Source organism: Lactuca serriola, chromosome 2, assembly GCF_051521515.1.
Source record: "Lactuca serriola cultivar US96UC23 chromosome 2, Lser_US96UC23_V15, whole genome shotgun sequence".
Lineage (NCBI taxonomy): Eukaryota > Viridiplantae > Streptophyta > Magnoliopsida > Asterales > Asteraceae > Lactuca > Lactuca serriola.
This window is the reverse complement of record NC_136409.1, coordinates 41,620,598-41,644,762: the sequence shown is the minus strand read 5'-3', so window position 1 is coordinate 41,644,762 and position 24,165 is coordinate 41,620,598. Positions and strand designations below refer to the sequence as shown.

The 24,165-nt window shown below is 40.6% G+C and overlaps 1 protein-coding gene and 1 pseudogene across 1 annotated transcript; both read right to left on the bottom strand.

Annotated features, from left to right (window-relative positions):
• Nucleotides 1-17,959: 17,959 nt before the first annotated feature.
• On the bottom strand, nucleotides 17,960-19,219 carry LOC145086186 (putative UDP-arabinopyranose mutase 5 pseudogene; annotated as a pseudogene).
• Nucleotides 19,141-21,650, bottom strand: LOC145086187 (UDP-arabinopyranose mutase). Its single transcript, XM_079023933.1, has 3 exons — nucleotides 21,512-21,650; nucleotides 19,760-19,889; nucleotides 19,141-19,280 (listed from the first exon to the last, which is right to left on the bottom strand). The coding sequence occupies exons 1-3, from the start codon at nucleotides 21,629-21,631 to the stop codon at nucleotides 19,261-19,263; spliced, it is 270 nt and encodes an 89-aa protein (XP_078880059.1). The 5' UTR covers nucleotides 21,632-21,650; the 3' UTR covers nucleotides 19,141-19,260.
• Nucleotides 21,651-24,165: the final 2,515 nt, after the last annotated feature.

Below are 24,165 nucleotides of genomic sequence, written 5' to 3'. Positions count from 1 at the left end.
TGAATAAAAATACATTTCTTCGAAAATGATTTGATAATGAAATTATCATGTTTTTCTGGGAACAAATTCTGCAACGTTTTTATTAAAAGTGATACTATGATTTTTTTATAAAGCATAAACAATAATCGGTCTTTTCTGGCCGTGAAATTGGGGATGTCACACTTATGCAGCTGATAGCGGAGACTGGGATGGTGATTACCTTAGGGAAAATCTAGGATGAGAGTAGAGTGTGAAGCGGTAGTAGTAGAAGGGACTTGGTGGAATCAAGGCAGTTCTTGAGGAAAGTACGGATAGATATGGAAGGTAGTATGGTCCCGTACTACTGAAAGCAGAGGATCCGTACTCGAGTCAAGGAAGGTTGAGATGAATCCAAGGAACTTGTAGTGTATTTGATCCCTCGAGAATTGATTAGTATTCTAATGTTTGTTATGATGTGTTTTTCAGAATGGCGATTTTACGCAACAGACCAGTCGGCAGTTCAAGCGCCGATGAGGGATCATGCTCAGGCTCAGGAGTCGTGCAGCTAGACGACCAAAATAGGGAGTTTATTTCTTCTGAGATCACACATAGTATCCTGGATCAGACTAATGTGATCTTTGGAACAATCAAGGAGGGCATTCTTGAGCTTTTGGATGAGAGGTTGAGTGCTTTCCGCACTGAGGTGGCGGCTATGATGGGGTCGCGCACACTGACTTTCAGGGAGTTCAGAGCTTGTAGAGCTCCCGACTACCATAGGGATCAGGACCCCATTGCGAGCACCAGATGGTTGGCGGATGTTGTCAACACATTCAGCACTAGCAGATGTCCCGAGGGGGACAAGGTTCGACTTGCGTCCTGTCTTCTGAAGGACAGGGCACGTGACTGGTGAGAGGAGGTCGGACATGCCATTGGTGATGATGCGGCTCTTGATGCGATGACTTGGAATGACTTTACGACCAGGTTCAGGGCCGAGTTTGCACCCGTAATAGAGGTTCAACAGCTAGCCAGGGAGTTCCAAGATCTCCAACAGACGCCCGAGACGGAAACTGAGATCACCACGATCTTCAGGGAGAGGGCCCTTCTTGTTCCACAGTATGTGGCAGACAAGGAGATGAAAAATGCACGATACCATGAGATGTTGCAGAGTGATATCCGCCAGTTTGTGAGCTGCTCGGGCTGTAAGACGCTGGAGGACATGATTGTGAGGGCTCGAGAGTCGGAGTAGGATTTAGAGATGGAGAGGAGGAGGAAGCCTGAGGGGGTTCAGTCAAGGAGTTCGGGCAAGAAGCCTAAGGTATCAGACGACAAACCCAGGAGCTAGCAGAGTCGCAGCCATTGTGGCAAATGCAGTAAGTTGCATGAGGGGATGTGCAAGGCAGGGAGTTCAAGCTGCTTCAAGTGCAGCCAAACTAGGCATATGAGAAGCGATTGTACAGGTACTACCACCACCACGACAGCATCAGATCTGATTTGCTTTCAGTGCAATCAGAGGGGACAAAAGCGGTCCCAGTGTCCGAGTTTAGCAAGTGGCAACATCCGCCCCTGTTATATTGAGGATTACGGACGGCCGTTAGGGCCGGGGTAAGGCGCATGTGGCGAAGAGTAAGGCCTTTCAGTTGACAGCCGAGGAGGCACGAGCAGCTCCCGACGTGGTGACTGGTATGTATCTTTCTCTTATCTCTTTATTGATATTGTTTGTTACTTATTGTAACATCCCGGAAATTCAGAAGTAAAGTTGAAGGGCTAAAAGTGTAAATAAGAAGGTCGACTCGGCGAGTCTATGGATAGACTCGGCGAGTCGAGTCGCATTTCAGGTCGCGTGATAAGTGACCAACTCGGCGAGTCGCATGGGTGGACTCGGCGAGTTGGTGTTGTATGGAGAAAACCCTAATCCCAGGCATTGAGCCATATATAAAGAACATAATACCCACTCCCCAGCCTCTTTACCTTCCCTTTGAGTTCCAGAGGCCCTAGATTCATGTGAGCTTTTCCTTGTGAGTAATTAGAGCCTTGGAGGAGGAAATCTTTGAGGGGAATTGAAGAGCAAGAAGATTTGAAGCAAGGGGTTTTGCATAGATTTGGTTTATTATCCAGTAGGAGCTTGCATTGGAGGTAAGAGATCTGTTCTTGAGCTTTTGTGCATCTAGATTTATCAATTGTGGGGTTTTTGGAGCATAAATGAGGTCCATCTCGAGTTTGGTGTAAGATCTGAGGTTGCTACCTCAAATCTAGGATTGTAGTGGTCCAGGAAGCCGTAAAGTTCATGCCCAAGGGTTGTTAGAGAAGCCTTCTTGTCCCAAACCCTAGACCAAGAGTGTTTTATGCTTAGATCTCTTTGGATTCACGTAAAGTTTGCCACTTTACATGATGGATGGCTTGTAGAAGAGTAGATCTATGGATTTGAGACCCTACATGGCTTGGAAAGCCTCTGTATGGGTTAAGAGCTAGTGGTACTCGGCGAGTCACATGGGTGTAATCGGCGAGTTGCTTGAAGACAGGCAGCAACTCAACGAGTTGGAAGAACAACTCGTCGTGTTGGTTGAAGATAGCCTTGGACTCGGCGAGTCTGTTCTTGGACTCGGCGAGTCTAGTTGTGAGGTCCTAACATTTCCTGGTTAAGCTGCGAATCGGTGAGTCAAGGGACGACTCGGTGAGTTGAGCAGGAAGTGACTAAGAGTTCGTGGGACTCAGCGAGTCTTGGGGCGACTCGGCGAGTTGGGTCGCAATGTGGGAGTTTCCAGAGTTGAGGGACTCGACGAGTCAGCGGGCTGACTCGGCGAGTAGGGTCAGTCAGAAAGTTTGACGACTTTGACTTTGACCAAGAGTTGACCAGTTGACTTCCAGGGTTAATTTGGTAATTATTGGTATTTTATGAGTTCGGTCTTTTGGTATTGTCAGTGGTGGAGTTCGTGTCAGAGGTTGGAGCAGCGTGATCTTATCTTTTCAGTCAGCAGTTGCAAGGTGAGTTATCCTCACTATATCGACAGGGTCTAAGGCACCAAGGCCGACCCTTTATCGGATTGTAATCTGGGTATCGTTGTTATGTTGTTGCTTTGCTATGTTTGCATCCTGGCAGTTAGGATGGTATATGTTAGAGACCTGGTTAAGGTCGGTATCCTGGTATATAGGATGATGTTATGCTAGTGACCGGTTAGGTCGGTATCCTGTTTAGAGTATGTTATGTTATGTGATCTGCTAGATCGGTTTGATTGGATGTGAATTGTTATGTGATTGTATGTATATGTGCACATGGTTGTTGGACGGGGGTCGGGTTGAGGCGGGTCCTGCTTTGTGCTGTAGGCCAACATACCCAGGGCGGACCGGTTATCCCGAAGGCCCAGCGAGCGGTCCGGATAGGCTGTAGGCCCCACAGGGGTGGACCAGACGTGCCGAGGCTCGGAGAGTGGACCAGGCCGACTGAAGGCCCGGTGCGGGCGGACCAACCACACTGCAGACTCGATGGATATGGATAGACTCGGAGGGTGGACCAGGTGGACTGAAGGCCCAGTAGGGCGGACCAGTCACACAGTAGACCCGAAGTGCATGGTTGTTCTGTTCGGTTATGATATGTTATGCGTGGTATATGTGGTTGGTATTTTGGGGGTATCTCACTAAGCTTCCGGGCTTACAGTTGTGGTTTAATGTTTTTCAGGTACTTCAGGAGACCGTGGCAAGGCGAAGGCGTGATCGTACCGTTCCTCCTGTTATGTTTTATGATATGGTTCTGGGAAGACTCTGAAAATAATTGTATTGAAAACCTTTTTGTAATGACTTAATGAAACTAGGTTGTTTTAGAAAAGTTTAAATTGGCTTGAATTTTTAGAATGTTACACTTATGTTTATATGTTTTGTTATAGGATCGTTCTTAGTGAATGGTATATCAGCTTTGGTATTGTTTGATACGGGTGCCACCCGATCTTTTGTGTCACTTGCACTCAACAAGTGATTTGTAAGACCTCCAGGGGAGCTGGATTACCCACTGGATGTAGAAATAGCAGATAACAAGATCGTCATGGATGCTAGGGTTCACCGAGGATGTACTCTAGAGTTATTCGATGAGCAGTTTTCAGTGGATCTGGTTCCTATTCCCCTGCGAGGGAACAAGGTTATAGTGGGTATGGATTGGTTGAGCCCAACGGGGCAGTGATTGACTGCGAGTAGAAACTACTAAGGGTTTACACTCCTAGTGAGGAGGGTTAGTGATCCAAGGCGAGATACCAAGACACTAGATTGGTTCTCTGTTCAGCAGCGAGGTCAAGGCGCCACCTTCAGCAGGCTTGTAGTACCTGCCCAGGTATGTATTTTAATCTAAGTATTTTTGGCATTTTTAGCTGGAACTCGGCGAGTTGTGGGCCCGACTCGCCGGGTAGAGACGAGATATTGAGCACGTTTAAGTTGGCGACTCGGCGAGTCCATATCCTGGACTCGGCGAGTCCGCCTGTCTGGATGAAACCCTAATTTCAAAGGTTTGCACCCTATTTAAACATCTTTTTGTGCCCCATAACGGCCCCATTACGTCCAGAACACTCCCTCACGAAGCCCTAACCCTTCTTTTAGTAATTTGAGTGCTTTTGGTGCAATTCCTTGAAGTTTTGGAGAAAAGAAAAAGGTAGATCAAGAGGAGAGGAAGAAGATCCAGAATCTTGTGCCATTTCAGAGCTTCTAGAGGTATTAGACTCGAAACCCTCTCTGTTCCTTCATTATTATCTCCTTAAGAGCTTAAGATAGTCATTTTAAGGCCTCTTCTAGTCTTGATCTTTGAGTAATGAGCTTATAGTGTTAAGGGACTTCACATCTAGGCATGATTGAGCTCTAGGAGCTCGGATCTATTGCCTTTATGAGCCTAACTTGTGTATAACTCCTAGATCTACTCTTCTAGTCCTTATTAAGCCTCTTATTTCCCTTTTGATGGATGAATACACGTAAAGTTGGAAACTTTACGTGTAAAACCTACCCTAAGAACCCAGATCTATGAATGGAATGCATTGGATTCAAGAAGAATCGAGTATATAGTAATTCCATACATGCGACTCGACGAGTCATTCTTCGGACTTGACAAGTCGAGTCGCGAGTCCCTGATTTTCCCCTTTTGAGTTACGTTGTGTGGGATCAGCGAGCTATAAGTGGACTCAGTGAGTTGGAAGCCAAACTCAATAATGGAGGGACTCGGCGAGTCAACGCCCTGACTCGACGAGTTGTTCATACAACTTGGCGAGTCACGGACCAGAGTGTTCATCGGATGAAGATGAACTCGACGAGTTGTTCGTACAACTCGGCGAGTCGAATGAAGGACTTGGATATCTGTTTAGAAGGAGAACTCGTCGAGTCAATGCCTAACTCGACGAGTAGGGACAAGTGTGAGGACAATAGACTGGATAGGGACTCGACGAGTTAGCGAGCCAACTCGGCGAGTCGGGTCAATTGGAAGTTGACTTTGACTTTGACTTTTGATTTGGTCAGGGGTAAAATGGTCATTTTACCCTAAGGATAGTTAGCAGTGTTTGATTGAGTGTTTCGTGGGAATTACAACCGGAGGATTTCCGGAGCAGCAGCAGCAGACAGACAGTTCCTACGCAGATCAGCAGCTACTTCGAGGTGAGTTACCTTCCAGTAGCGGTGGGTCTACGACCACAATGCTGACCCACCAGTAGGAGTTGTGTGTTAGATGATTGTCTTTGTGATATCATCTAGTTTTGCTACTACCTGATATGTTATATGCTAGCTTGATATGTTATAGTAGTAGAGTTCGGTTGCTAGGACCGCAGGGTAGTCAGACACCCCATATATGTCTGACAGTATGTGATGTCATGATTATATGCTAGCATGATCTGAGATATGTGTTAGGGGTAGTAGGAGGGGAACAGTCCCCGATTTCGGTTGTTAGGACCGAAGGGTGGTCGGCACCCTAGAATGGCCGCATGGGTAGGTCGGCACCCCAGAATGGCCGTACCGGGTAGGTCGGGCACCCCAGATATGCCTGACAAGTATGGTATGTTATATGATTGTACTGTATGTTATATGTTTGTATGGTATGTGGTATGTTGAGGGAACTCACTAAGATTTCTGCTTATAGATTTCAGTTTGGTTTCAGGTACCTCTTCATCAAAGGGGAAGGAGTTGGCGGGTAGCGATACATCATACACATACACTATTTTCTGCCTTATGAGATTGTTCTGGGATTTGTACTCTGATATTCAGTTGATTTCGTATTTTGGTTTTCAAACACGATATATTATTGTGAAATGATTTGATCAGACAATGTTTTATTTACAAATGTTTTTCCCAAGTATTGATTTAAAAATGAAATTTTTGGACATGAAAATTGGGTTGTTACAAGGCTTGCGCAGCATACGTCGCCTACATCATGGATACATGGGATAAGGGTAAGGCGACAGTTGATGATGTACCGGTAGTGTGAGAGTACCCGGATGTATTCTCGAAATATTTACCTAGGATACCTCGAGAGAGACAGGTTGAGTTTAGGATTGACCTAGTCCCTGGTGCGGCTCTGATAGCCAAGGAAACATATCAGTTGGCTCCTCCCAAGATGCAGGAGTTGTCTATGTAGATGCAAGAGCTGCTAGACAAGGGTTTTATTAGGCCTAGCAGTTCACCATGGGGAGCCCGAATCCTGTTTGTGAAGAAGAATGAGGGGTCACATCGCATGTGTATAGACTACCGGGAGCTGAACAAGTTAACGGTGAAGAACCGTTACCCACTTCCGATGATAGATGATTTGTTTGACCAGCTTCAGGGAGCATCTTGGTTCTCCAAGATTGATCTATGGTAAGGTTATCACCAGATGTGAGTCAGGGACGATGATGTGCAGAAGACAACTTTTAGGACTCTCTATGGTCATTATGAGTTTGTGGTGATGCCATTTGGGCTCACCAATGCTCCAGCCACATTCATGGACCTCATGAATCTCATGTGCAGACCGATGTTGGATCCGTCTGTAATAGTCTTCATCGATGACATCTTGGTTTACTCCAAAACTCGGGAGCAGCATTAAGAGCACCTGAGGAGACACTGAGGAGGGAGAGACTTTTTGTGAAGTTGTCCACATGTGAGTTCTGGTTGTGCGAGGTGTAGTTCCTTGGGCATTTTGTCAACAATAAGGGTATTCTGGTCGATCCGACCAAGATAGAGGTCGTGATGCAGTGGTAGGTTCTGAGGTCTCCAACTGACATTCAGAGTTTTCTAGGTCTGGCAGGGTATTACAGGAGATTTATTCAGGACTTCTCCAAAATTGCAGTTCCTTTGACCCGACTAACCAATAAGTCGGTGGTTTTTCACTGGGGACCTGAGCAACAGACAGCCTTCGAGACGCTCTGGCAGCGGTTGTGTGAGGCACCGATTCTCACTCTTCCAGAGGGTGTAGATGATTTTGTAGTTTACTGTGATGCTTCGATCATAGGCATGGGAGCAGTGTTGATGCAGTAGGGTCATGTGATAGCTTATGCTTCGCGGAAGCTGAAGCCTCACGAGGCTAACTATCTTACGCACGATTTAGAGTTGGGGGTTGTGGTGTTCACCCTCAAGATTTGATGGCATTACCTTTACGGGGTCCGTTGTACCATTTACACAGACCACAAGAGTTTGAGGTACCTCATCGATCAGTCGAACATGAACACGAGGCAACGTCGGTGGTTAGATGTGGTGAAGGACTACAATTGTGAGATCCTTTACCACCCGAGCAAGGCCAATGTGGTGGCCGATGCCCTGAGCTTCAAGGTGGTAGCGGCCCTGATTTGAGATATCTACCTGAGGATGATGGTGATCACCCCATTGCTAGAGCTGATCTGAGAGGCATGCCTTGAGGGCCTGAAGGAGAAGCACCGTAAGTGCGAGCGGATCATAGGCTAGGTGGCCTCCTTTGATTACGACAGTCGTGGATTGTTGACCCTACATGGGAGGGGATGGGTACCTTACTGGGGTGGAGTACGGCAGATATTGATGGATGAGGCCCACAAGTCATGGTTCTCCATCCATCCCGGGTGACGAAGATGTATAGAGATCTTCGACCCGATTACTGGAGGCCCTGCATGAAGCGGGATATAGCTTGGTACGTAGAGAGATGTCAGACCTGCAGAAACGTCAAGGCAGAGCACCAGAGGCCTCATGGAAAGATGCAGCCATTAGACATCCCCGTGTGGAAGTGGGAGGATATTACAATGAGTTTTATCACTAAGCTTCCCAGGACCGCACGTGGGATTGATTCGATATGGGTCATCGTGGATCGGTTAACCAAGAGCGATCACTTTATCCCAATCCATGTGAGCATATCGGCTGAGAAGTTACCCGAGATTTATGTACGAGAGGTAGTGGCACGACATTGATTGCGTGTCTCAGTGGTGTCATACCGAGATGTCCATTTTACTTCTAGATTTTGGAAGTGGTTTCACGACCAGATGGGTACTCGTCTCCACTTCAGCATCGCTTTCCACCCCCGGACAAACAGACAGAGTGAAAGGACGATTCAGACTCTCGAGGACATGCTTCGTGCATGTGTTTTGAATTTCGGTGGCAGTTGGGATACGTATCTTCCGTTAGTGGAATTTTCGTATAACAACAGTTACCACGCTGGTATAGACTGACATCCCTTTGAGATGCTCTACGAGAGGAAGTGTAGGACCTCAATCTATTAGGGTGAGGTTGGTCATAGGGTCATGGGGAGTACGGAGGTAGTACTCAAGACCACAGAGCGGATCCAGTAGGTCCGGAGCAGGCTCCAGACTGCTCAGAGTCGGCAGAAGAGTTACGCCGACAAGCGGCATTTAGACTTGGAGTTTCAGGTAGGTGACATGGTCCTCCTAAAGGTGTCACCCTGGAAGGGTATTATCAGGTTCCGGAAGCGGGGCAAGCTGGGCCCCAGGTATATTGGCCCCTTCAGAGTTATTTCCCGGGTGGGCAAGGTGGAACATCGATTGGATCTTCCCGCAGAGCTCAGCCAAATCCACAGCACTTTCCATGTTTCCCAACTACGGAAGTGCTTAGTGGATGACACAACAGTTGTTCCCTTATAGGATATTCAGGTTGATGACAGCCTAAATTACATTGAGAGACCAGTGGCGATTCTGGATCGCAAGATGAATAAGCTGAGGAAGAAGAGGGTTAAGCTAGTGAAGGTGCAGTGACAACACCGTAAGGGTTCGGAGTGAACATAGGACCCCAAGGAGGAGATGAGGGAGCACTAGTCGAAGTTGTTTCCAAATGCAACAGACTTCAAGGAAGAAGTCTAAGACGAGTAGGGGGGATTGTAATGCCCGGTTCCCTGGTACGCATTTAATTTAATTATTTATTTATTTTTGAAAGAAGAACTGGATGAGTTGGTGGCCCTAACTCGTCGAGTAGAGAGCAGTCTATGCGTGGGGTTTAAGTTATCGACTCAGCGAGTTGAGTCCCTGACTTGGCGAGTAGCCTGGCCAGGGTGAAACCCTAATTTCGGGGTTTTACACCTTATTTAAGCATCCTAATCCCCACCCATTGGCCTCATTTACAGCCTCCTTGTCCCAAACCCTCATCCACAAAACCCTAGAGTGTTCTTAGAGTGTGATAGCCATTTTGAGTGTTCTTTGTGCCTTTTGAAGCTTGTGAAAGAAGAGGAAGATAGAGGACTCAAGAGAGAAGGAGTAGATCCAGAAGCTTCATCCCTTTAGCTGCAGATTCTGGTAATAAAGCTTCAAACTTGATCATTCTTTTCTTGTATCTATTCATTTCCATTTTTATGTGGGTTTTAGTCCAATATTGATAGTTTTTGGGAAAGGATCGACCCTGGTGGGTATTCTTCTAGATCTAGTGTCTATAGGGGCTATGAGGACATAAAGGTGCAAATTTTATGCCCCTAGAGTCCCCATGCAAGTGTTAAGGATGTTATGATGGCCTTTTAAGCTTAAAAAGCCATGCAAGGATGCAAGCTTGAGACTTTTCGTGGTTAACTGGTATCTAGGCCCTATATCTTGGTTTGCATGCTTTGGTTTGAGATTCTAAGGCTGTTGGGACAAGATCTATGTCCTAAAAGAATTAGGGTTTTTAGATAAACCTTCAAAAAGGGCTATAAACGGGTAAAGTTGGAAACTTTACCCTTAGAAAGGTCATTTCCAGTGAGCAATGGAAGTATGGGCTTTAGATCTAGAAAATAAGGGCTTACTCTGTTAAGATGGCCAATTCAGATAGAAGGACTTGTCGAGTCCATGAGGGAACTCGACGAGTTGGGTCATGTTGTCCCATTCCAATTTATACTAGAACTCGACGAGTCTATAGAGGGACTCGACGAGTTTGAATCGCCAAGCCGCGACTATGAGTAGCTTGATAGGACTCGACGAGTCGGAGGATGACTCAGCGAGTTGAGTCGTGATTCCAGGATTTCTGAGTTATAGAACTCGACGAGTTGGTCAACCCATAATGTTGACTTTGACCAGAGCATTGACTTTGACCAAGGGTTAAATGGTCATTTTACCCATAGATGGATTTTCAGCTTTCTGACTAAGTATTATTGTATAGAGTTAGCCAGGGTGTCGTGAGAGGAGCCAGTAGAGATTCCTCACACACAAGATCAGCATCCAGTATGAGAGGTGAGTTTTCCTCTAGTAGGAACGGGTTGAAGGTGCCAATGTCGGCCCGCTTATGTATGTTAGTGTATGTCGGACTTAGGTCCGATGTCGGGGTAGCCCAATGCAACTTATATGTTCCAGACTGTGGTCCGATGTCAGTGCAAGCCTGAGGAATGTTGTATGTTGGATGTCTTCGTGATTCTTGCATGTGTTTGATTGTATGTTCCGGACCCCGGTCTGATGTCAGGGCAAGCCCGATGTAGTTTTAGCTTATATGTCATGTGTTATGTGTTCCGGACTTGAGTCCAATGTCAGGACAAGCCCGAGGAAGCTTTATATGTTTTATGTTATATGGTTATGTGCTTTGTGTATGTTTTTATGATATATATACTGGGCCTAGGGCGGCGGGGCCCGATGCCGAACTTCGGCCCGAAGCCGGGTGGGGACCGATGTCGGATTCGTCCGATCTCGGGCGGGGCCCGATGCAATGAGTAAGGCCCAGTATTTTCTATTATGTGTTTAATGTATGTTATGTGGTAGTCTAGGCGAGCTCACTAAGCTTCGTGCTTACATTTTTCAGTTTTGGTTTCAGGTACTTCTGCTAGCAAAGGGAATGGCTCGGGGTATTCGCATGGCACACACCACAGTTTTATAGCCTGGGATATTTTACTCTGATATTTGAGATGATACTTGATATTTTGACAGTTGATATCATGTTTTTGAGATACACGTTTTATGACGTTCACTTGATGATGTTATTTATGGTTTATTAACAAATTCAAAACGAAATTTTTGGACTGTTTTTTGGGATGTTTCACGCATCGTGCACGCGATTGGCTGGATGATGTGGCTCCTATGAAAACGTGACACATGGTGAGATTTGTTTGTCCTGTCAGAGCGATTCGTGCCTCTTATCGGGGCGCATCACGCACACGAGTATGCGTGTTGGATTTTGGAGGTAGTTGGGACACGTACCTCCCACTGGCAGAGTTTTTGTATAATAACAGTTACCATGCCAGTATTGACCGAGCTCCATTCAAGATGTTATATGGTCGGAGGTTCCGGACCTCGGTTTCTTGGTACGAGGTTGGGCACTGGGTCATGGGGAGCACTGAAGTAGTGCTCAAGACCACCAGGCTGATTCAGCAGGTGCGCAACCGGCTGCGGGTCGCACAAAGCCGTCAGAAAAGTTATGCTGACCAACAGCGATCGGATCTTGAATTTCAGGTGGTGGATTTTGTGTTGCTGAAGGTGTCGCCCTGGAAGGGAATTATCAGGTTTCGCAAGAAGGGAAAATTGGGGCCTCAGTTCATAGGCCCGTTCAGGATCACGATCCGGGTGGGCAAGGTGGCATATCTCTTGGATCTGCCAGAGGAGCTTAGCCAGATTCACAACACCTTCCACGTGTCTTAGATTCGGAAGTGTGTCACTGACGAGTCTGCAGTCATTTCATTAGATGATATTCAGGTGGATGAGGCCCTGAACTACATCGAGAGGCCGGTGGCCATCTTAGATAGGAAGACGAAGGGTCTTCGGAACAAGGAGGTAAAGTTGGTAAAGGTGCAATGGCGGCACCGAAGAGGCTCCAAATGGACTTGGGAGCTGGAGGAGGAGATGCGGGAGCATTATCCCGATCTATTCGTAACTACGGACTTCGAGGATGAAGTCTAGTTCAAGTAGGGGAGAGTTGTAACACTACAAATCAGGTACACCTTTGAAACCCTTGAAAATGAATTAATTGGCAAAAATAGTCCCTCTCGTACGCTGGGCGTACCTAAGGGTACGCTTAGCGTACTATGGGAGAAGGATCGCAAAGGAGCCTTGCGTATGTGGGGCGTACGTAAGGGTACATACGCAACAGAGGGCTAAAACCCCAATTTCCGGACTTAAGACATATATATATACATCCTTAACTCATTTGAGCCTCACTATAAACAGCCTCCTTCACCTTCAAACGTCTCTGGAAACCCTAATACCATTTTTGAGTGCATTTTGAGCTTTAAGAGTGCTTTGTGGTCCTTTTTAGTGTTCATTCAAAGAGGAGAAGTTGTCAACGAAGCTTGGAGTGTCATTTGGCTTCAAGAATCTGCATATAGTTGACCTTGAGAAACTTCTGGAGGTATAAAGCTTGGAGCATGCCATCTTATTCATTTGATTTAGCTAGGGTTTTCTAGTTTTGTCCCTTTGGTTGATTTTGGACCTCCTCTTATGAGTTAAGCAACTCCAGAGGATGGAAATGAAAGATATGAGGTCCCTTGGTCTTTTGTTAACATAAAAATAGAGTCTTGGTGAATGTTTTGGCCTCATGCATGGGATAAGAACCTTAGGAAGGTCTTAATGGGGGTGTTGGGAACATATGAAGCATGCAAAGGCATAAAGTTTCCAACTTTATGCCCCATGTCGTCTTAATAAGCTTAGATCTGACTTTTGGACGTAAAAGAATCAAGTATTAAGCACTTAATGGGAAAAGTGCTTAATCTTTTTGTACGCAGGGCGTAAGCCAGTGTACGTTGCACGTAAGTCCTCGAACCCCAGTACGTTACGTGTACCAGGGTGGTACGCTAAGCGTACGCATCACAGATGGGCTTGGATCTGTTTTGGGCCTTTGATCTGTTCGGCCTCATTTGGTTATTGGACTTGGTTGCATTCTGAGAATAGTAGGCTATTGTATCTGTATTGGGCCATTGGTGTTATGGTAGGGTCTTATTGAGCCAAGAGGCCCATTAATGATTTTGGACATGGAGTTTGGGCCCATTAACAAAGAAAGGATAATTGGGCCTTTTTGGAAGGACTTGGGGTTGGGTTCCCTTTGATTAAGTAAAGTCCTAACATTGATTAATATTATTATTCAGCACGAGAGGTTACAGACTGTTAGGAGAGCAACTTTCGCATTCAGCAGACAGAGGTGAGTCTTCTCACCATACCAATGGGTCTAAGGTACCAAGGTCGGCCCATTTATTGTTGTATGGATTGATAGTTGGTTATGTGATATGTTGTTAGGACATTTGTATGAAAGACCTCGGGGGTTTCTGAGGCAGCATAATTAAGACCATGTGGAGGTTCCCATGGTATCTAGTATAAGTCCTTGGAGGTTTTTCGGGGATTCTTAGAATGTTGATTTGTTAACCCGTATGATATTGCAAGACTTGTGTAGACCGTGTGGGGGTTCCCGCGATAATTAGCCAAGACCGCGTGGGGGTTCCAGTGGCGGCTAGTCAAGACCATGTGGGGGTTTCCCGTGGCGTTTGGAGTAAGACCTTGGAAGGTTTCCATGGCTTCCTTATATGTTGTATGCATGGTTTATGTATAACTATTTTAGCTGGTATGATATGTTGTATGTGGTTTGTGTGTGGGTATGCTATGGGGAACTCACTAAGCTTTCAGTTTACCATTTATGGATTTGTTTCAGGTACATCTGAGCCCAAGGGCAAGAGCAAGGCATGATGGCGTGACGTGCACACACACACACTCGCTCTCTCTCTCTCTCTCTCAATGATATGTTATGGGACACTCTGATTTTTTTAAATAAAGTTGTAATGAATGTGGATTTGAAACAATTATCTTGTGATTTCATGGTTTATGCAAATGTGTTTGATTAACTAAAAATGAAAATTTTCTTTTAAAATTTGGGTTGTTACATGAATTTTATAAATGACGGTTTATATTGAATCCTACTGAAAGCAGAAAAAGGGTGTTATATGTGCTTTGGAAACAAAGGGTAAAATGAGAAAAATGATATTTTGGGCTTCTTGCATGGATCAATGGTTTTAGTTCGATATGTATTAAGTGTAAAGTAATTAGATAGGGCTATAAGTCTTTTTAATACCTCCGTGTGCATATAAAGATCATTGAAAACGGTCTTAGAATGAAGAATTATGATTGTTTTAATTTGGAATGAAATGGGTGAAAAACCACACCACAAAGTGATGAGCAGGTCACCACGACGTGGTGGTCACCACGTAGTGGTCGTTGTGCAGCCCAAGCCCATAAATTGTAGGATTTTCAACATATTTAAAGGGAAGGTTTCATGTTTTAGATCATTTTCTCGGCCTCCATCATATCTAGAGTTCCTTGGGAGCAACCCTAGCCTCCCTCTTCATGATTTGAGCTCCTCATCACTCCTTGAACCTCTTTTGAGTGCTTTTGGTGGTGATTTGATCTAGCTTGAAGATCAATAAAGTTCTTTTGGTTGCAAGGAATGTTGTTTCCAGTTTGGATCCATCAAAGTCACTTCATTTTTGGATTATTGTGAGTATAAAATTTATATATGAGTCTTTAGTTGTTTAGATCTTGTCATCTATAGCTTTTGGACCTTTTAGTCCATTTTATAGGTGATCTTGGAGTTAAGTGGACTCCAACATCTTTTGATAAGTTTAAAATAATTAAGGGATCTCATGGGCTAGGTAAGTTATGATCTTTTCCCTTCCTTTTAAGTCATGCAAGTTATCTTGGTCCTTTAGGTCATTTGGTGTATTATAGTTTAGATCTTAAAAATTTGTGACATCATTATGGATAAAGTTGGAAATTTATTCATCTAAACATCATGTTAATTCAGATATGAAGGTTGGAGACTTGGAGTTAATGGACTAAGTTGAGAAAGATACATTCTTGGTCCACTTGAGACTTTAAGTCTAGATCTTGATTGTTTGGACAATCCTAATAGATAAAGTACAAAACTTTATCCATTAAGAAGTTATTAGGTACCAGATCTGATGTTATGAGTCTTGGTCTTTATGGATTAAGCTTTTAATGAAGAAAAAGGCTTTCAATCTATCACCATAACATGGCCAAGGAAGACCCACGACATGGTGGCAGGACTCATCGTGACTCTTTTATCGTTTGGTAACCACAACATCCAACAGTTGGCCACTACGTGGTGACCTGTTAAGTTGACTTTGACTGTTGACATTGACCATTGACTTTTGACCGGTTTGGCTTTTGGTCAAACTTGGGTAGAACTGAGTGTTTGACATAGAAATAGCTCCGGTTTGCTTTAGGTAGCTTAAGTGGTTGGTTCTGTTGTTGAGATTGTTGTGGAGCTTCTGATGTTTAGCTCAAGTGAGTCTTCTCAGCATACTTTATAATGCAGTATGTATCCTTTGTGTTGTTAGGATGTTGATATGTTGTAATGATTTGTTAGGAAGGAAGATTTTGTTATGATTAATTGTGTTTACTTGTTATTGTTATGTGCATATGCCAACATGTTGTAGTTGGGTTAAGGCGGTCCAACTGTGTGCTGAATGCCAAGAGGCGAGATCGATCCAGTGTATGACTGTAGGCCCAATGAGAGCAGTCTAGATCATTATAGTAGGCTTTAGAGGGCAGTCCAACTTTGTGCTAAAGGCCCAGAGGGCGGTCCAGCTTTATGGTGTAGACCCAAGGAAAGTGGTCCAACTTGATGTTGATGGCGGTCCAGCTTTGTGATGTAGGCCTGATGTGCATGCGTTATATGTTTATTGTTGTGTGGAGTGTTTTGGAGAATACACTAAGTTTTATGCTTATAGTTGTGAATTAAATGTTTTTTGGGTACTTTAACAGTTCTTGAGAAAACAAATACATGACTGTACACACTCCATCAACAGTTTAATAATTTGAGATTTCACGACACTTTTTTTGCAACTCTGATTTTAAACTATGGTTTACAAATAAAGGGTTTTGCCCTGAATATATCTTACAAAAATGTGTTTAAAAACGAAAATTATATTCTAAAAATTGATACATTACATTATGGATTGTACTTTAATAATATTTTCTTGAGTTTTGCATTAAAATGGTGTTTTATTTATAAAAAGATATTTATTAATTTGATATAATTTTAAAAATATTTATCAAATAAGTATACTTTGAAACTTTTAACATATTTCTAAAAATTTTAATTTTTTAATATACTTCTTCTAATATTTTTTTATTTTTTTAACTTTTTGTAATATTTTTTTGATGATATATGGCTTTTTTAAGAGTATTTTTTATGTACACAAACAATTTTATAATATAATTATTGAAATCTAAATTCCAAATCCTATCGTGACTTAAAATGAAATCAAATAAGATGATTGAAAAAATTCATAAACCAATCTTAAAACAAATAAAAGTCAAGAGGTAAAAACGATGATATAATTATACGCAATGAAATGTAGACAAAGAAAAGGTATTTCTTTAAAAAGATGAACCAACTGAATTAAATAGTAAAACCGAACCATAATAATCGATATATTTCTTAGGAACTGATTTTTCCACTGTAAATTTTAATCCATCCATTGAGATTTATTTGAATTGCCCATTATACCCTTCTATTAAAGTTTTTAGATACTGCTGGGAAAAAGATTCTAAGGCTAATGACGCTCCTTCCTTATTCGATCTTGCTTTCTCATCCACACAGATTCTTCATCTCACTCTCAAAAGGTAAGTGATCCTCATTATCTAATTCTCTTTAAACCATGTCTATGTGTATGAATTTTCAATCTCTGATTCTCAAGCACCGTCATTGCTATGCAAATGAATTGTCAAAGTTTAAAGTTTTGATGGATTGAACATATTGATTCTCTGTGTGTGCGTATGACTCTATGATTCTCTGTACATGAGTATGAATTGTAAGTTTTTTTTTTTTGTATGGATTGTCAATGCTCTAATTCTTTAATTTGTCTGTAGCAAGAGCTTGTTAGTCATAAACATAGTCTTGAAAAAAAAATGGTGCAAGTCACCTTACATTGTAATATTGAAGACCGGAAACTCCAATAACAATCGACATCACAGTTTGGGTGAAACTGTTTCAGTTGCTTACTCTTAGCCGATAGATATAAAAGGCAAAAATCGACTTAATTCTTAACAGGAAAAGATCTTCACTTGTGCATTTATATTTGATAATGTTGTATCTTTGGTGCTCGCATGGCTTAAGCATAGGGTAGGGGTGGGGGGAAGGAGAGATGGAATAGTCGGTGTATCTCTCATTTCCATTAATCGTAAAGACTTGATGCTTTTTTTTTGTCTTCTTAGTGTCTTTCTACTTTGCAAAGTTTATAAAATTCTTGCTGGTTCAAAAAAAAACTATTAGGCACAAGGATGATTTTACCAAAGTCACTGTGCAGAATTTGTTGGATATAGGTCTACACATGATAAAAAAGCATATGAACTATACATGAAAAAATAAAGAAAGAGAGGCTCAAAATATGGGACAATTATGTGAGTTTTTAGTTATCTATTTGAATCTCAAACTAGTCCTACTATGCTGAAAATAAAATGCAACAAATAAAGAAAGAGAGGCTCAATACCCATATTTCTTGGGTATAGTTATACATAATGAAATATCGACTCATATTTTCTTTGTTTCATGTTTCTCTTTTAAATATTTTGATCAAAACAGATCACATACCATTTCAGACCAACCCAATTTTTTTTTTTTTTTACTTAATTGCTTAAGAAATACTTAATTTAAACAACTAAATAGCTTTTTTTAACTTAATTAAAAAAAAACAAAACAAACATGCCTTTACATTTGAATAACCAACAAATATACTAATTCAAATATCAAATACACATCATAACAATAACAAAATAAATTAAGGACATTATTTATTTTCAAATCATCCTCTATCCATTTCACTTTCATTAATACTATTACCAAAACAAAATACCTCTCAACCCAAAACCCCCGATTCCACCTCCTTCCACAACTTCACCCACTCCACCATCTTCTCCGCCGCATTCGCCACCTCCGGATGCTTCCCACCCAACTCTTTCTCAATCGCCGCCGCCATCTCCATCACACACCCTTCCGCCGTCACACACCCCTCCGAGAACTCCACCGTCTGAAAAAACGGCACCAACTCCTCCATCAACTTAACCCCTTCCCACTCCTTCTTCAAACTATCAATCGCACTTCCTCTCTCATTCCGCCACACATACGGCACACCACTCTTCACCCCCAACCGGAGATGATCACACACCGCCTTCACCACCAACCCACACCACACATCCTCCATCGTCTCCCACCGGAACTTCCCTTCCTTCGCAAGCTTCAACCCCGGCAACAACGCCGGCCCGAGAATCTCCCGATCAAACGCAATGTTAATCCCGCTCATCGGCATCATCGCCTTCCTCGGCACCGTCATAACCGCATCCACATACCGGAGATTTCTCGACTCCGGCTTTAAGGCTTGCGTCGGCGCGTCGTAATCGGCGAGGTTAAGCCAGAGACCACACGACAGTACGCAAGGGACGCCGCTCCGTAAGCTAAACGGATACCCTCGGACGAAATCCGACCCGTTTCTGTACGGATCGTAAAGCGTGTTGAAGAAGAAAGGAGTCGCAGGGGTTTTGAGATTCACGATGTGTTGCGTCACGATGTCGACTAACTCGTCGTTGTTGTCTTTGGCGGGAACGCAGTCGTCGTCGATTGAGACGATGTATTTGCGTTTTGAGATTAGGTAGCCGAAGTAGCGGGAGGAGTAGCCGGAGAAAATGGCGGAATTGGAAGGGGTGATTAGTTTGTCGATGTCGGATTTGGTGTAGATGTTGATGTCGAATCCTTTTGGGATTTTTAGGTCTTGTTTGAGGTCGGGATCTTGGATGATGATCAAATGGAATCGGGAAAAGATTGGACGCCATGATTCGAGGAAGGAGGTGAGGTCGGAATGGAAAGCGGCGATTACGATGTCGATTTCGTTGGTGTCTATGGTTACTTGAGACATGTTTTTGATAAATTTAATTAAAAATTAATTAATTGTTTTAATTAGAACTTGTCCGAACATCCTGTCAAAACAAAATTACAAAAGGTTAAAAGCACATAATATTATAAACAATAAATAGATACAAATAATTAAAAATTAATTTATTGTTGTTTTTTTTATTGTGTAGGTTGTTTTGCGCTCCCACTACCCTATATGTCAAACACAGTATATAAAGTTATTGTGTAGGTTGGGTTGTGATCCCAATATAGTATATGTCAAACACAGTATTCAGTGTTATGTAGGTTGTGTTGTGATTTCAATATAGTATATGTCAAACACAGTATATAATGTTGTAATACTGTTGTGTAGGTTGTGTTTGATCCGCGTACAACATATGTCAAACAAAGTATAAAATGTTGTGTAGATTGTGTTGTGATCCCAATATAGTGTATAATGTTTGTTGTGTTGTGATCCCAATAAAGTATACATTGTTTTATTGTATAGGTTGTGTTGTGATTCCAATGCAGTATATGTCAAACACAGTATACAGATATAACTTACTAGTAGGGAGGATAGGGGTGAGAACAAGTTGTATATTAAGTGCTCGAATCATTGAAAGGATTTCTTCGTTTCCAGTTGCAACAAAAACCTTCAAAATCCTAGGGTTTAGTTTCCCGGCCTTTAGGGTTCTCTGAAAAATATCAAATTTTAATAGCAACAAAATAATCCAAAATTACCAAGAGAGAAAGAGTGATCTTTATTTTAAAAAAAATGCAATATTTGCGATGTTGCTTATGGTCTATACTCCATAAGAGTCTTGTATTTTGTCTTTATTGAAGGGTGTTTTAGGTAGTTTACAATTGGTTCAACAATGTTACTTAAATTGTGTTAAATAAAAAACAAAAACAATGTGATATTCATATGTATCTTACCATATTAAGTCATTTGACTCATTTTCCAATTAATTCATCAAGTGAAAGAAAAAGATCTCAAAATATTCAGTCAATAATCTACCAATCAATCTTGAGGATTACATGAAGTTTGAGCACAAGACACTATTAAAAGGCAAAATAACAGCTTATAAACCTCATTAATGAATAGATAGCTCACAAAACCAATTCTAAACTAGCTAAACCCCTAATTATTATAAACAAAAACTCTGCTTATTTTAAAGTGAATAACCTGTATGATTTGTCTGAATGAGACTAAATGACCAATTAACCCTTACATTCTTACAAATGATTTTCACAACTTAATATTCATCAATTTTAACATGAGAGAAAATGGGAGAAAAAAGAAGGGAAAATAGGTAGAAAGTTGGTGTCTTAATACATTAAGCCAGGTTTTTTGGCTTATTCCATTAAGTCATTTTCTACTGCAGAAAAGACAACTTAACACTTAACAGATAAGGAAATTAAGGCTTTCCCCATTAAGCCACATATTTGCTTCCTTCAATTTCCAAATATGTAACCTTTATTTTTCTCAAATGCTTTTTTAAGCACCATGCATCCAACACTAAAAAAGGGCCTTCCTATATACCCTCTGGATAAAAGAACCTCAAGGAGTAGTTTTCATACAATTAGTTCAAGGATCAGTTCATCTTAAATCTTGATTCATACAACAAGAAAAATCAATTTTACCCTAAAACTACCATTTTGATATGAAGAGAGTAACAAGAAAAATCAAATTTTAATAAAAGAAAGATCGGAAGCAATCAATCAACTTGGTCATATATTAGGCTATGATTCAAAAAGAGATAAATCTACAGCCAGATTGTAGAGAATAATGGGGGAAAACAAGAATTATCTATAAAAGAGAGTGAAGTGTAGAGAGAATTGAGATCAGATCATCATTTTGAAATCAATTTCTCTATTTACTAACCCTTTTCAAGTTCCAATTATAATTAGAAGTGTAGTGAAGTTCTTATTTGTAATTCTCACCATGTCTATCAGTTTGACCCCCCTAGAATTGATATGTATAAACACAATTAACAAAATAACAAACATGTAAACCGACGCTATTACACAATCTGAGTTTTCACATATTAGGTCAATGATAAATTCATCTGAATTCTCGATTCGTACACCACCGTTTTTTCTAATTAATTGTGGCTTAAAACTAATGCTTTGATCATAAAAAAGAACACAAACTAATACAAATAGAATGACAACAGGAATCAAACTAAGAAAAAAAAATCGAAAGCGATCAATAAAATCAAGGCGATGATTAGGAAAACTATAAATCAATAAACAGATTGTACAAAATAACGAAAACTATAATTGCGGAGAGAATTTGGGTGAAAATGATTTGTACCAGGAAGAGGTCGATGAGAATGTGTTCAGGAAGGAAAGAGAGATCGGAGATGTTGTGGAGATTGAAAAGAGCAGCATCAATGGCGAGAGAAAGGAGGGAAGGTGGGCAGCGATGGCTCATTCATTCATTCGTTAAGATTTCTCTTCTCGATGCTATAATTTCTCTCGATTTTCCGTTTTCGTATTTCCCACTCTTCAATTTTCTTTTATTTCCAAATTTCCCCAATTCTATATACGTCGCCGCCTATTCGATAACCGGCTTACTATATATTATCCCTCCTTGAGGTCTTGGCATTTAACAAATAATGAAATAAATCAATTATCTTGTGATTATGTGAAGAAAAGTCGCAAAAAGTCAAAAATGATAAAAACGGGAAAGTTAGAATTTTTTAAAAAAAAAAAAAAATTGTTATAAATAATTATGTATTTGGTTAATGATACTCTTATCTGACTCTGACTCGAGGGGATTCATCCCTAAAATTAAATTATGTGGAACGGATAGTTAATTATTGACCGTATAAAATAATAAAAAAAAAATTAAGTAATAACATGTAGAATAACAATAAAAACCTCAATTACATGTCATTATATGATTAAAATCTACAATGCCACATAACTCGGAAATGAATGATAATATTTTTATCTATAACCTTGAAAAAATTTCTCTTTCAATCGTGCAAATTCCAAAATCATTTAACAAATTCATCCGAAATTCGATTCTACAAATCTGACTTTAAAAACTTCATCGCAGAAAAACATATCTTCATGGTTACGGCTACAATCGGCAAAAGCAATAACAATGATCACTTCACTAACCGATAAATCAACGAAAATAAATTATGCATCTTGGTTTCCACCAACAATATAGCAATGTCCGATGTACTATTCAAAGTAACAAATCTTATGTCTTGTTGCATAGTGGAGTAAACCAAAAGTTCATGTAGATTATTTTATCTTATCTTTATAACTAAAATTGTGTGGTTAGAAATCAATGAAATTTCATAACTTTGATGGGTTAAAGTTGTAAAATGAATCATGTGGATTCAAATCTGTCATACAAATAAGCAATCAAGAACTTACCTTACAAAACCGAACTTTTAAATTTGCATATCCAAAACTTTATTTAAAAAAAGTCAAAATGATGTTGATTGGATATATTGTTATGTTGCATTTGATTTCTTGGATTAACATAAACTTTCTCCATGTTTAACATTTGAATGTAATTATTCTCACAAAAAAGGTGATACCCAACATAAGTGCATCAAACCATCATTTCTCATATTTTTTAATCGTTGTTATAATTGATTTCATCAAACTTATAACACTCAATGATATCTTGATCATTGTTTTGTAGAGCTTATGACAATATGTTTGTGATCCCTCAAATTATCAGCATCAACTACAATGGAACACGAAATGAAAGGATCGAAAATATATTTGCATATCACTTGCTTGACGTTGACTGACTATAAAGTCATCGTTAACTTATTAAGCACAACAATCCTCTCTAATAAATAAAGGTTTTTTTGCCACTTGTCAATTTCTCAAGAGTTTTGCCACATGTAATTTTGTGAGAGTTTTAGAATTATTATTTTCCACTTGTCATTTTTTGAGAATTTCCATTTTTTAAAATAAAATTTCAAATAAGGAAAGAGAATCATTCTATTAATTTGATAATAAATTCTCATAAATGCTCTAAAGAAGATTTGATTTTTTTATAAATGTTTGAAAAGATTACATTATGATATGTAAAAATATTATTTTATAAAATATTTAATGTTTAAATATTGATATTAAATTTTTATTTTTATTAAACCCGTGTAATACACGGATCTCACAACTAGTAACAGAAGAAAGCATACCAACCAAATGCGATAATGTTTTGCAATAAGAAATATAACGTGTATATCCCGATCTAGTAAGAGAATGTTCTTGTTTTAATTCACTTTCGTCATTAGAGGCATTTTTGGATGAAGATGCACCATCTATTGATATCACTTTTTTAAAAATATTTTCATTTATTTGTTAATAGAAATTAACGTTATTCGTTGATATAATAAAACCCTATAATGGACAGCCGATAAGTACATCCCAGCATGGAATATATCATGTTTAAAGGATTTTATATATATATATATCATGTTTAAAGGATTTTATATATATATATATATATATATATATATATATATATATATATATATATATATATATCATGAAGGGAGTGGAGACTTCTATGAAAAATTGATATTTAATATTGACACTTAAATATCTCATAACGTAGCAATACATTAAACTAACAATAACAATTCAACATGAAACCATACTAAACAATTAAGCTAAAATAAGAATATAACCAGCACATGTCACATTTCCAGTCGTTGGTCGCAATGTCGAGGTGCGCGAATAAATCAGTGATCACGATTATTGATTATTGAATATACATCGAACAGTACAAATATAATCTTCTATTATTACCGAAATAGAAATTACATTGACAATAACTATTGGTAAATCGTGACACATGCCTAACAATCTGGTGTTTACAAATGTATAATAAAAATATCGGAGAGTCTTCTGTGCGAAAACTTTCGACATGCTAAATAATCTAAGAATACATGTAGTTTTGAAGGTCAACACAAGGTTTGTGAAAGTTAC

Bases quoted from the DNA above. Each gene is read 5' to 3' on its own strand.
- LOC145086187 (XM_079023933.1), bottom strand. From the start codon at position 21,631: ATGAGCCATCGCTGCCCACCTTCCCTCCTTTCTCTCGCCATTGATGCT. The intron at 19,890-21,511 runs GTACAAATCATT...GATATTTTTCAG, and splicing joins TTCTCATCGACCTCTTCCTG to AGAACCCTAAAGGCCGGGAA. The intron at 19,281-19,759 runs GTAAGTTATATC...TTGTTTTGACAG, and splicing joins CACCCCTATCCTCCCTACTA to GATGTTCGGACAAGTTCTAA.